The sequence below is a fragment of the Aethalodelphis obliquidens genome, unplaced genomic scaffold (assembly GCF_003676395.1).
Source record: "Aethalodelphis obliquidens isolate GAN/ISIS:26980383/991018 unplaced genomic scaffold, ASM367639v1 scaffold27, whole genome shotgun sequence".
NCBI lineage: Eukaryota > Metazoa > Chordata > Mammalia > Artiodactyla > Delphinidae > Aethalodelphis > Aethalodelphis obliquidens.
The window spans coordinates 18,360,661-18,375,030 of NW_020837971.1; the positions used below are offsets into that span (position 1 = coordinate 18,360,661).

Here is a 14,370-nt window from a genome sequence, read left to right on the forward strand (position 1 = left end):
TCCTTCTCAAACTCTTCCAAAAAACTGAGGAGGGAATACTTCCAAACTCATTCTAGGAGGTCAGCATTACCCTAATAACAAAGCCAGATAAGGACACAATGAGAAAACTATAGACCAATATCCCTGATGAATATAGATGCAAAAATTCTCAACAAAATATTAGCAAACAGAATTCAATAACACATAAAAAGGATTATACACCATAGTTAAGTAGGATTTATCCCTGGAATGCAAGGATGGTTCAACATATGCAAATCAGTAAACATAATAGATCACATTAATAAAATGAAAGAAAAAATCACATGATCATTTCAATAGATGCAGAAAAAGCATTTGACAAAATACAACATTCTTTCATGATTAAAAAAAAAAAAAACCACCCCTCAGCAGATTGGGTATAGAAGGAACATACCTAACATAATAAAGGTCATATATGACATACCCACAGAGAACATTATACTCAATGGAGAAAAACAGAAAGCGTTTGCTCTGAGATCAGGAACAGAACAAGAATGGCTACTTTCACCAAAAAAACTGAAAGCTTTTGCTCTGAGATCAGGAAAGGAACAAGATTGGCTACTTTCACCATTCTTATTCAATATAGCATTAGAAGTCCTAACTAGAGCAATTAATCAAGACAAAACAAAAGCATACAAATTGGGAAGGAAGAAGTAAAACTGTTGCTATTTGCAGGTCATAGGACTCTGTATATAAAATAATCTCCAAAACTCAACCAAAAAACCATTGGAACTAATCAACAATTTCAGTAAAGTTGCAGGATACAAAATCAACATACAGAAATCAGTTGCGTTTCACACACTAAGGATGAAATACCTGAAAAGGAAATAAAGAAAATGATTCTCTTCACAACAGCATCAAAAACAACAAAATAGTTAGGAACAAATTTAACAAAGAAAGTGAAAGATCTGTATGATGAAAACTCCAAGGCTTTCCTGAAAGAAATCAAACTCACAAACAATTCAGAAGACATCCTATGCTTATGAAGTGGAGAAAGTAATATTGTTAAAATGTCCATATTACCCAAAGCCACCTATGGATGCAATGCAATCCCCATCAAAATACCAATGGTATTTTCCCCAGAAACAGAAAAAACAATCCTAAAATTTGTAGGGAATCATAAAAGACCCCAAATAGCCAAAGCGATCCTGAGGAAAAAGAACAAAGCTAGAGGTATCAAATTTCCTGATTTCAAACTATACTACAAAGGCATAGTTACAATAATAATAAAAAAAACCAGTATGGTACTGGCACAAAAATAGACACATAGACCATTGGAACAGAATATAAAGCCCAGCATTAAACTGCTACCTATATGGTCAACTAATATTCAACAAGGAGCTAAGAGCACCCAGTGGGGAAAGGATAGTCTCCTCAACAAATGATATTGGGAAAACTGGAGAAACACATGTAAAGCAATGAAGCTGGACACCTATCTTACACCACTCACAAAAACTCACTCAAAATAGATCAGACTTAATACCTGATACTATAACTCCTCTAAGAAAATGTAGAGGAAAAGCTCCTTGACATTTGTCTTGACAATGATTTTTAAAATACGACACCAAAAGCACAAACAACAAAAGCAAGAATCAACAAATGGGACATTAAACTTTAAAGCTTCTGCACAACAAAAGAAACAATTAAAAATGAAAAGGCAACTTGTACAGGAGAATATGTTTGCAAACTATGTATTAGATAAGGGGTTACTATCCAAAATATATAAAGAACTCACAGCTCAAAATCAAAAAAAGGAACAACCTGATTTAAAAATGGGCGGAAGAAATAAAGACATCTTTCCATAGAAGACATTCAAATGGCCAACAGGTAAATGAAAAGATGCTCAACATCATTAATCATCAGAAAAAATGCAAATCAAAACCACAGCGAGGCAACACTCACACCTGTTAGGATGGCTATCATCAAGAAGAGAACAGGTAACAAGTGCAGGCAAGGATGTGGAGAAAAGAGGACACTTACGCACTGTTGGTGGGAATGTAAATTGGTTCAACCACAATGGAAAACATGAACCTTCCTCAAAAAAATTAAAAATAGACCAACCATATGATCCACCAATTCCACTTCTGGGTATATAGCTAAAGGAAATGAAAACAGAATTTCAAAGAGACATTTGCACTCCTATTTTTATTGCAGGATTATTCACAATAACCAAGACATGGAAACAATATAAGTACTCATCAAATGGATAAAGATCTCTCTCTCTCTCTCTCTCTCTCACACTCACACACACACACACACACAATGGAATATTATTCAGCCTCGAGGAAGGAGGACATTCTGCCATTTACGACAACATGGATGGACTTGCAGACATAGAAAGACAGTATGACATCACTTACATGTACAATTTAAGAAAGCTAAATTTTTAAAAACAGAATAAAAGTGATCAGCAGGGGATGAGGGGGTGGGGGGACAGATGTTGAGAGTACACATTTACAAGTAGTAAATAAGCCCTAGAGATATAATGCTTAGTACCGTACAATAGGGACAAAAATATTATAATCATCAAACTTGCTAAGAGACTATAACAGTTTTTTCAACTACTAAAAAGGATAATTTTGTAATGAGATAGAGGTGCTAATTATTGCTACAATCACATTAAAATATAACAATGTCCTTAAATTAACATGTTGTACACCTTAAACTTATATAACTTTACCTGTCCAATGTATTTCGATTAAATTAAAAAGGATCAGGGTCAAGGTCTGGATGAGTCAATATCAAGGCAAAGGTGAGCCTAAGGGTCACAGTCAGGTACAGGATTGGGCCAATGTCAGGTTGAGGATTTGAATAAGATTCAGTACATGGGTGGATCTGGGTCATGAGGGTCAGGGACATAATCGAGTCCAGCTGAGGTTCAGTCAAGGTAACAGTCAGCGTAAGGGTGAGGGTCAGAACACCTGGTCAGAGTCAGTATTATGATGCAAACGTGGAACAGGGTGAGGGTCAAATTCAGATGAAAAGCCAGGTCCAGGATCAGACTGAGTGTGAGGGTCAGTGTGAGAGTGAAGGTCAGAAGGGTCAGGGTGAGGATCAAAGACAGGTTCAGGTTGAGGTTTGTCATCAGGGTATCAGGGTGAGTCTCAGGGTCTGAATGACAACTTCAGGATTGTTGAGTCTAAGAACAGGGTCATGGTCAGGGTCAAGAGTAGGGTCAGATCTGTGTGAGGGACAGGGTCTGGGTGATGGCTGAGTTTCAAGGTCAAGGTCGTAAGAGTTTGGATGAGGCACATAATCTGTCAAAGCGAGCATCAGCGTTACCAGCTAGGATGAGTTAGGGTCACCGTAAGGGTCGAGACAGTGTTAGGATGAAGTCTTGACTCAAGTTTCTGACTGCGAGTCAGGGTTACATAAATGTGAGGGACACAGGGTCAGGGTCATGGTGAGTCAGTCAGCTAGCACTGGAGACAGGATGGGGCGGGGTGGGGCCTGGTTGGCACCCTCAGGTAAGAGTGAGACTGAGGGTAAAGGTCAAGTTGTGGGTAGGATCAGGGACCATCAAGGGTTAGGATTAGAGTGGGTGTGTTAAAGTTCAGGGTCAAGTTAAGGGCACCAGGATCATGGTCAAGGTGAAGGTCATCAGTGTCGGGGTGAAGTTGAAGGTGAGCAATCCCTGTCCCAATTCCCAGCACCATGTGTGGCTTTTGCAGATGCCACTTTCTGAAATGTTCTTCCTCCATTTACCTGCATATCTATATTCCTCACCTGCTTGGAGCCTTCAATGCGGCCCAACCCTCCCTGTCCCCCTCCACTGGGATACAAGTGTTACGAAGGCAAGGATCTTGGAATGGAATGTTTTGGTCATTGACGGGTTCCAAGCTACTTAGAAGAGTGTCTGGCACAGACTAAGTGCAGTTAAGCTTTTTTAATAGATGACTGTGTGCTACATTATTTCTGGGGGAATAAAAGTACATCTGGAATTACAACAAACTGTACACAGTAGCTTTCTCTGGGGTAGAATTACAAGTAAGCTTCACGGCTGATTGTTTTATAATCTCCAAAAACGGCTCTTTCCATTTTAAGAGAAAACAAAGAACTTCAGGTAAAGTTCCTGACACAGTGATGGGCACAAGATACTCACTGAACCACAGCTATTACCTAAACCTCAGGAACTGGCAGCCTTCCTGGGAACCCTGGAGCATCCTCAAAGAAACCCTATTCTAGTTCTCTAGGCAGACCAAGAAGCAACACAACATGGAGAGTCTATTTATTCAACAGCCAACTTTGAAAACAAAGCCTCAGTAGTCTGAGGGGATGCATTTCCCCTGTTTCTACTTCAGTCCTTTTCCACAAGTTTCTGTCCTTTGCAGGCTACAGTTTGATGCAAACAGGTGGGTTGTCCTAGATATACTTATACACAACCTTTGAGGGCACAGTCTGGAGGTGCAGATGCACAGGACACTTGTAAAAGTGGGACAGCAGAGTCTCACTGTAGCCCACAAGGAAGTAGAACTTATGTGCAGGTAGCTGCCTCAGGACCAGGGCACAGATCTCCACCTGGTTAGCCCGGCGCTTTAGAACAATCTGGTCGGCCAGGCAGCCTGGGAAGGTGCCCAGCATAAATTTACGAAGGAAAACATCTTCCACTGTTCTCTCTGCAGCATGGTCCTCCCCATCCAGGTTACCTGAAGAGAGAAGGGCACCATGGTGAGTTGGCCAAAACTCCAGAGGTTAACATCCAAGAGCACTGGGCACTCAGTTCCACACCCCACTCCAGCCTCTTTTCCTTTCTTCTGTAAGTAGAATAACGCTCTAAAGTTCAAAGAACGTTATTCCAATAATCCCCAAACAAATCCTGTGAAGTACGTGTTATCATTATCCTTGTTTCACGAAAGAGAAGAATGAGGCCTTAGGAGAGCAAAAAACGCAGATGATTCTTCTATGTAGACAGACAGTGCCCCTCGCCTTTCTTGACTGCCTTATAGAAGCACTGGTCACCCACGGACCAGAGAGATGAGGCCACCAACTACTTCTTTTTTTTTTTTTTTTAATTTATTTATTGATTTTTGGCTGAGTTGGGTCTCCGTTGCTGCTCGCAGGCTTTCTCCAGTTTCGACTCTTTGTTGTGGTGCCTTGGCTTCCTACTGCAGCGGCTTCTCTTGCTGCGGAGCACAGGCTCCAGGCGTGCAGGCCTCAGTAGTTGTGGCTTGCGGGCTCCAGAACGCAGGCTCAGTAGCTGTGGCGCACGGGCCCAGCCGCTCCACGGCATGTGGGATCCTCCCGGACCAGGTTCAAACCCATGTCCCCTGCATCGGCAGGCGGATTCTCAACCACTGCGCCACCAGGGAAGCCCTACCAGCTACTTCTGACACGAGGGATGTGAGCTCTCTCACTGACTAGAGCCACAGCCTCAACCAGTGGATTCTCACCGTGGACAACAAAACCTTTGCACCTCTTTTAAGAGTCTACACACACACACCCAGACCTTAGAACTAGAACTTGAGAACGGTGGGGGACAGAAATCCATATTTTAAGGTAGTTCTCTAGACAGGTATATCTCAAACATTCAAGTTGAGAACCCTCATAGTGAACAAAACACTGTTGACCCTCATCAACTCACAGTAGTTATGTTCTGTAACGTCACTCGTTATGTTCTATAAAATCACCATGAACAACGAATTAGCAAATGCTAAACCACTGCTCCTGGTGGAAATACAGCTAGGTTTCTGCAAGCCTTTGGTTACAATATTTTTTATCAACAAAGTGATGTGTAGCCTTATTTTCTTTTTCTGTTTAAAGACACCTACAAATGGCTGATTAACACTGCACTCTCTCCCAACAGCTCTGTAACTCATGCCTGAAGGAAGCTTTTCTAACAATCATGCCATGTAAGGTACATCAGTCTTCTTGAAGTTAGGAACACGAGACAGCACTTCAGCATTACAGGCTATTTTAAGGCAGTGGAATCACCAACAAAAAGTACAAAACTTGAATACATGGCGCTCATAGATCTCGAAAAGGGTACTTGTTTACAGCATGCGAGCTGAAACTAGAAGGCAGGGTCTTGATCAACCGCAGCTGGGAAGGTGCATTGGGGTGCCTGCTCTGCCCACGTCTGAGAATGAATGGGAAAGCACCTAGAGTAGGCAAATTCACAAACCCGGAATCTGCAAATAACCCGGGCAAACTGTACATACCGGTAGTGAAAGATTCAATAGTCACAACAGTCTTCCGGGTCATCGAATTCCAAGGGGTTTCACTCTTTTCACTGCCTCTGGGCTTTTTTACATCCGTAAATTACACATAACGGGCAGCGATGCAAAACAACTGTCTTTAGGCATGCGAACAATTTCTGTGGAAGTTCAACCGAACCCTTGAGCCGCATGGAAAAAGAGTTTTGCATCCCTTTCAAATACATTTCAACGATCCTGACCACATATGCCTATTTTACTCCTCTTTTAAAAGCGTCTCACTGATTCCTGAACCTCGCGTTGAGTACCGAGTTAACCAAAATCTCTGACACGTGTTCACGTCGTGTTTATGTGACAGACAGGCACAACTGAGAACGCCTTCCCTGGGGCCAGGGGTCGGGCCCACAGCACGTCCTCGTCCCCTCCCGCCACCGCGACAGGCATCGTCGCCTCACCTGTGTGCAATGACAGCCAGCCCTTACGATGGGCGATGTGGTGCGGCGCGTGGGCCTCCTCGTAGGTCACTGGTTTGTCCCCCTTGCCCACTCGGACTCGGGCCGCCCGGTTCTGGAAGAAAAGAGGGCCCGTGACTCTCCGCGACCACAAACCCAGCGCGCGCCCTGGATTACACCCTCGCCAGCAGGTCCCACCCTCCGAGGCCCTGGGCGCCCAGACCCCAGGCCTCCACGCCGCACTTACCTTGGCGCAGGCCGCGGAGGTGTGCAGGGCGCGCCAGACGCATGGCAGCTCCCGGTTCCAGGACAGCACCTGTAGGGCGAGTGGGGCATCAGACCGAAACTAGGGCTCCCCGCTGCCCGCCTCCAACCGCCGGCACCGTCCGTGCCGCCCACTCACCAGCGGCCGGAGCCACACACCACAGACGGGCGCCGCCATCTTGGGCCGAGCGGAGGGGGGGCGGGGCGGCGTCGGGGTAAAGGTCAGGCGCGGGAGGCGGACTTGCGGGCGAGACCACACGCAAGCCGGCGCGGGGGTGCGAGCCTCTCGGCCGGGCGGGGCCGCATGCAGTCCGCGCCGACCTACTGTGGGCGGCGGCGGGGGCCCAGGCTCCGGGCTTGCGAGGCGGGCCGTGTGGGGCCGGGAGGTGGGGGGAGCTGGACTCTGCGCCTCCCCCTCAGCCCTGGACACGTCTTGCACCCCTCCGTCCGCCCCCCAGTAGTGGTTTGCGCCGTGTTTCAGATCCGGAAACTGGATGATGCGGAGCGTGAGGTTTCGCGGTCCGAGAGCTCGCAGCGGCCGGTCGAAGAGTGTCTTGGCGGGGGGCGGGCCCGGGGAAGGGGGCGCCTACTGCCCCGCCCCGCCCGGCCGGCGGGGACTGTCGGGGGAGCGGAGCGTTTCACCACGTCCTAGAAATTAGGCTGCTGAGTTCTGTCTCCAAATAATATCCTTTAAAAAACAGAAGAAAAGAAAAGAAAGAAACACCCTTTTATCCACAAATAGAGAGGAAATATGTTTCGGTTAAAACTTTACGTAGTTCTTGGGAGGGGCAAGATAGGGGTAGGGGATTAAGGAACACAGCCTGCAATGTAAACAGAAAGAGGCTACAAGAAAATACTGTGCAACGCAGGGAATATAAAAAATTTTTAAATTTTATAGTAAGTGAAGTATAATCTATAAAAATATTGAATTACTGTATCGTACACCTAACATAATATTATAAACGAATATAATATTGTAAACTCACTGTACTTTAAAAATCAGCCAGTTCTTCAACGATGGGTTATGCAGAGGGTAGGGTTTCACATCTGACCATACCCTAGTGTCTGGCCCTTGAGGAAGGAAAATTTTAAGGGAGAAAGGGCTGATGGTCGCTTAATTCCTGGAGATGTTACAGAGCCTGCTGTACTCAAACCAAAGCATTGGCACTGTAATTTGTATCCAGTAATTATTGTCAGAGGGAAAAATAGCAACACTGGATATCCTAGTTCAGAACTCACACATAGTAATGGAAAAAACGTGGACTCTGGATTCAGGCTCGGGTGGAACAATCTTTGTGCAATTGAGCCTCAGTTCCATAATCTGTATAATGGGTTTTGTTCATAATACCACTCATAGAGCTGTGATTAGTTCTGTTAGGTTGAATCATGTGAAATTGCCAACGTTTGGCCATTTTGACTTAATCATCCACCCTGATGCTGCTTACATACTGCTGTCATCTATGTGGAAGGGAAATGGAGGCAAAGGCAGACAGTGAGCCGCCTCAGATCACACTGGGGAAGGTCCAAGAGGGACTCTTGGCTTCAGTACATTTTCCACGGTCAAGATTCCTCTGACCATTTGGAGCTGGTTTCTCCAAAAAGGGACAGCGTCTTTCATGTCCACTCTACTAGGAATATTTTATTTCTAAAATTTAAACTGTGGCTTCCAGCTGTTCTGCATATTGGATAAGGGGACAAAACAGGAATAAGATGTTCTCCAATCACAATACTATCCAAATGTAAGAACTCTCAACTTTAACTGAAGGACCCTTTTTAAAAAAATTTTATTTATTTTATTTATTTATTTTTGGCTGCATTGGGTCTTTGTTGCTGCGCGCGGGCTTTTCTCTAGTTGCAGAGAGCAGGGGCTACTCTTCATTGCGGTGCGTGGGCTTCTCATTGCGGTGGCTTCTCTTGTTGCAGAGCACGGGCTCTGGAGCGCAGGCTCAGTAGTTGTGGCGCACGGGTTGAGTTGCTCTGCGGCATGTGGGATTTTCCCGGACCAGGGCACGAACCGGTGTCCCCTGCAGATTCTTAACCACTGCGCTGCCAGGGAAGCCCCTGAAGGACCCTTTTAAGCTGGTAGTCATTTTTTCTTTTTAAAGTTTCCATAAAGTTTGATAATTTTATAATTTGATAAAATTTTGTGGATGTGCTCCAAAGTGGTGAGGAACATGGGATCTGGTATCTGAAATACAGCTTCCTGGCTTTGCAATTTCAGCAAGTGACTTGACCTTCCTGAGCCTCAGCTTCTCTCATCTATAAAACGGGAACCATGATGATTGTTGTGAAAACCACACTGTAAAATGCCTGATGGAGTGAGCAACTAATGAATGTTTTTTTAAAAAAAGAATAGAGTCCCTGCTATCTGCCTCCTCTTAGGGAGATGAACCAGCCATTGAGGGTCCGTGAGAACTCACTGGAACACCACCAGAGGAAAGGAGAAGAGGCTGGTTTTCCATGCATGTGACAATGGCATGGACTTCTATCGGAGCAGCAGCAGGCGGTGCTGTCCAGCTGAGCAGGGGCTGTTGTGCTTGAGGTTCAAGTTTTGCCACTTTTCCTTAGGCCTGAAGAGTCTCCCAGGAATTCCAAACTGATCTAGATCTTTCATTGGCCTTTTGTTTATTATCTTTGTTTTATACTATGCCTTGTTGCAAAAAGGGTTTCACCTGGTTCCTTGAAAGGGGGTGGTGCGGAATGGGGGAAGGGGGTCACGGGAATGTGTTTGCATGATTTAAATAACTTAAAAGTGCATTTTAATGCATTAGTATGAACTGTTACATTGTTTTAAATCACCAATAGAAAAATTTTAGTAGGATATTTATTTCTATTTAACAAAACGCTAACAGTGTTTTTCTGCACTTTTTGCTTCTCCCATCAATGCTGTAAAGGAGGCAATATTGTCCAGGTTTGGCAGATCAGAAGATGGAGACTCGCCTGGGTGACAGAACTAGCCAAGGGTAGCAGCCTTCTTGTTCCAAAGCATGTGCTCGTTCCACATCTGAGGTTCCACTGCACCACTTGGTGGGGGTGAATGTTCAGAACCGTGCAGGATGGAGGAATGGGCTGTGTGTCTGTGGTTGAACACAGACCACTCAGGACTGGCCCTGGGGGGACTTCCTGGGCGTGGAGAAGCCACATCTAGGAGCAAGGGACTCACATGAAGAGGCTGCCTACTCCCCTGCTGGGGGCTCCAGACCAGAGCCTTGAGGAGGCAGGGATGTCCAGCGGTTTATTCTCACACATGAGCCCCTGTGCTCTCCTCATGATAGCCAGGAGGGTCCAGACTCCCGCTTATGCTCTCAGAGCAGCGATTCTCCACGCCGGCTGCACATTAGGGCCCATCGGGTCCCACACCACAAGGACAGTACTGGACAGAGGCGCGGCACCCGTCCTTTTTCAGTGCTCCTTAGATGATACCAATATACAGCCAAGGTTGGGAACCAGCGTCCTGAACTCCAGGTTTATGTGGGAGACCCCCAGAACCTGATCCGTAGAGACCCCTTTGCAGGAAAGGGCTACTGGATGGTCCTTACAGCCCTTTCCTACCACTAGTCCTGCGAGGCCATCACAGCTCTTAACTCTGAGGGGACTGGGCCACAAGACACATAGGGGGCTGCTGTGTGGTCTGGATTTTTTTGAAGACGGTCTGTCCCGAGGGCTCACCTGTATCAAAGGATAGAACACTGGCCAGGCTGTGGGGTGACACTGTGCGAGAGGGAGACTCTGGGCCTACCTGGGCTTGCAGAGCACGGTCCGGCCTAGAACATAGTGTTTGTTTCCTGGAACTCACCAGAATCCAGCCTCAGGGAGCGCTGCCCCAGGCCGAGACGTCTGCCTTCCTGTTGGTGGTGGGATTAGCGGAGACAACTCCACTCATGTTGGTGTTCACGAGACGGACTTATTCTAATTCGGAACTGCTGACACTTCACATTTTGTAATCCTATGGGGTTTGTTTTGTTTTGTTTTGTTTTGTTTTGCGGTACACGGGACTCTCACTGTTGTGGCCTCTCCCGTTGCGGAGCACAGGCTCCGGACGTGCAGGCTCAGCGGCCATGGCTCACGGGCCCAGCTGCTCCGCGGCATGTGGGATCCTCCCGGACCGGGGCACGAACCCGTGTCCCCTGCATCGGCAGGCGGACTCAACCACTGCGCCACCAGGGAAGCCCTGTAATCCTATGGTTTTTATATTACTCTTGCTAATTCGTTTTCTCCTAATAACCAACCCATTCACCAAGAAGAATCCCAGAGGTTCTCACAACCTCGACTCTGGGAACTAAGCCAAACAACCACTGAGACCAAAGCAGAGTCTTGAACTGTCTTCTCCCTTGCATAGGCAGCCAGGGGACTCTTACCCCATGTTCCCCTTGAGCTCCTGCTGCGTCCTCCTACCCCCACTCTGCTTCTGCTGAGGCGCAGGAAGAAGGGTCAAGTCCCAAGCTATAATTACCGACTTCAGCTTTGGCGCGCTGGGGACGTCCAGTCTCCCGATAGTGGAACCATTAGAAGCACCCTTTGCCACACTGGTACCCTGGGCTGAACGTCACAACTCCAGGGCTTGGAGTACCTGGACAGGAGGAGTGGGCCTCACGTGTGACAGCCATGGAGACCTCACTCCCTGATTCTCAGATGCTGTGCTAGACCTGGACACAAGAAAATGGGCTTGATACCCTTCCTTCCAATGGGGAACACAGAGGAGCAGGCACGCGAAAGGGGCTTAGATAAGGACCATGACAGGAACACAGAAAGGCCCCTGGCCCCCTCAGGTGGTAGAGCAGAGGTGGGGCTGCCATCCAAGTCTGTCCTGAAGAAGTGTCAGCCTCACCAAGAACAGGTGGAAGGAGGCCCCAGGCAGACAGAGCGTGAATGAAGCCGCGGGATCCAGAGCGTGTGGGTCCTGTGGGTGAGGGGTGGAAAGTCACAAAAGCCAGGACCAAGGGCACCTCGGCTCTCTCTTCTGTGGTTCTGACTTACTGGCACTTGTAAGGCTGCACTCTGATGTAATTTTGTTGAAGTTTTAGGAACTCAGGATAGGTGTGTAGCGAAACTCATTTTTTTATTACTGGCTCAGAAAGAGGATTTTTCTTTACTGTGCTAATTCACATCTGAGGAGCTGGGGAGAGCTACCAGATCAAGTTTACATTGGTACACATTTCTCAACACCAGCCCTGCTAGATGTGTTTCAGTAAATCTAAGATAACATCGATTAGAAGACATTATTTGATATACCATTAAGAAAGAGAAATGGACGCAAATTAATTTTAAGATACCGCTGATCGATTACAAGATGAATCCTGTTTGGCCTGTTAAAATGTCTGAGGTCGATGTAGAAGGCACACAGCTCGCTTTGCACGAGCCTCATGGGTGCACAGACTGGTGTAGGCACAGCTTCGGGTGCCTTACTTACGTGCACAGGCCGGCTCCTCCAAAACCAGCTTTTGCGCACTCACCCCAGAGCAGGTGCTAGTAGTGGGGAGTAAGGCTTAGCGAAGTTGAATGACTCGCTCAAAGGCTGTGTAATTAGCAGGAAGCAAGACCAACTTCAGAACCAGGCCTCGAGTTCCATATGCTGACCGAGCTACTTCCCATCTCCAGGGAGAGGGACAGGGGCCCTTGTGCCCAGTCTTAGACTCCCGGGCCCATTTACTCCAAGATCACTGATGTGGTTCCTGCTTTCACCAAAGTTCCTGATCCCCCTGGGAGCAGCCCAGTCACCCTTCTGTCTCTGAGAGGCTGTCACGTCACTAAGCTGGGCTCCAAGGACACTGCTGCCCAGTAGCCCCATAGCAAGTTCTGTGACCTCTCAGACCCTAAGATGTCTTCAGGTCTGATGTAGGGGGGCCCTCTGGCTGTGGTGAACCCAGGAATGGCTAGAGTAGACTGATGTTTAGTGTTCTGGGCTCCAGGGCACCAGTCAAGACCCGGGTATTGTGGAAATTTAATTACAAGAGCGACACTGACTTCAGGGTCTGAAGGTGAACCCCTCTCGCAGGTCATGGAATTCCACATCAACCCCTAAAAACGAGTGATGCGAGCACCATAACTGACTCTGGAAAAATCAGTGCTCCAGGGCAACCTTTCCTGTTCCTGCACCTGACAGAGGCAATGGTCTATGGACACTGCGCAGGCAGTTCCAGAATTCCTCAGTTGCTTGACTGTGAGTCCTCCACGGCAGTCCTGCCTGGGGCTGCCCGAGGGCGACCTCTTGCTCAAGGTCTGTTACATTCAGTCTTCAGACTGGTCTGTTTTCAGAACTTTAAATATACTGGGCAAATGTTGGATGTGATTTCGTAGTTTCTTAGGTCCTAGGGATATATGGAATAACTTTCCTGATTACTAAGCAGTTATTAATCGATCTTGGATCCTGCATCCTTTTGAAAATCTGTTGAAAGCTATGAACTCTTCCTCCCCTCTCCCTTCCAAAAAAAGCACACACCTAATTTTCAGGAACTGAGTGACTGAACCTTATCTTTGGACAATGGACAGACCCAAAGTAAAGAATCCTTAGGAACCACTAAAGTAGGGAGCCGCTAAAGCTGGCTTCCCTGTTTCAGATTTCAGGGATAGCTTGAATCAATTTTTAAAGGAACTGGTTGATAGTCAACAATTGTTAAGAGAGATTTCCAGTGCCTGAACTTGGGACCCAGGAATATCCTGGGTGAAATTCCTACAGTGCTAGAGAGGCAACTGGGTAGTCTTCATGGCTCTAGGGGGAAAAAGTAAAGAGAGGTATTGGTATTTCCAGGTGAACCAACATCTTAATATTTGTGTTATTTAATGATCCACGAAGAAATGAATTTGTAGTGCCTGAGGATTAGACACTCTTTTTGAGTTTCAGAAGTGAAAAGGTTTAAAGTGAATTTATTAGCAAAAGATTAGGTTTCGGGCTTCCCTGGTGGCGCAGTGGTTGAGAGTCCGCCTGCCGATGCAGGGGACATGGGTTCGTGCCCCAGTCCGGGAAGATCCCACATGCCGCGGAGCGACTGGGCCCGTGAGCCGTGGCCGCTGAGCCTGCGTGTGCGGAGCCTGTGCTCCGCAACGGGAGAGGCCGCAGCAGTGAGAGGCCCGCGTACCGCAAAAAAACAAAAAAAAAAGATTAAGTTTCCTGAGTTCCAGCACTTCTTCCAGCCTCCGTTTCACACATCAGAGCCAGGTTCCCGGAACACAGGGGCAACTTTCTGAACATCAGGGGAGCAGTAGTTGGAGCATCCTGGGGCCAGAGAAGGGGCTGACAGCCTTGGAACCCAAAAAAGGGTTCCAGTCCAGGGGGCTCCCTTTCCGAGTCTGGGAGGAGGAGTTCAAGGAATAGAGAGAAGCTCCTGGTTACCACCCGGGGGACTGATTTTCCTGGAATCACAAAATACAGAGGGCAGGAGGCCCTAGGGCCCAAGCAGAGATTCCCAGAACTAGTGGCACAGCTGGGATTGGGGTCTGAGGCACAGAGAGGTGACCCTGGCCCTTGGTAAGAGCCAGCACAGACA

At 47.2% G+C, this 14,370-nt stretch overlaps 1 protein-coding gene across 1 annotated transcript; it reads right to left on the bottom strand.

Annotated features, from left to right (window-relative positions):
• Positions 1 to 4,039: 4,039 nt before the first annotated feature.
• Positions 4,040 to 7,076, bottom strand: MRPS24 (mitochondrial ribosomal protein S24). The gene is made up of 4 exons (XM_027124081.1): positions 7,026 to 7,076; positions 6,870 to 6,938; positions 6,626 to 6,737; positions 4,040 to 4,664 (listed from the first exon to the last, which is right to left on the bottom strand). The coding sequence occupies exons 1-4, from the start codon at positions 7,062 to 7,064 to the stop codon at positions 4,381 to 4,383; spliced, it is 504 nt and encodes a 167-aa protein (XP_026979882.1). The 5' UTR covers positions 7,065 to 7,076; the 3' UTR covers positions 4,040 to 4,380.
• Between the last annotated feature and the right edge of the window lie 7,294 nt (positions 7,077 to 14,370).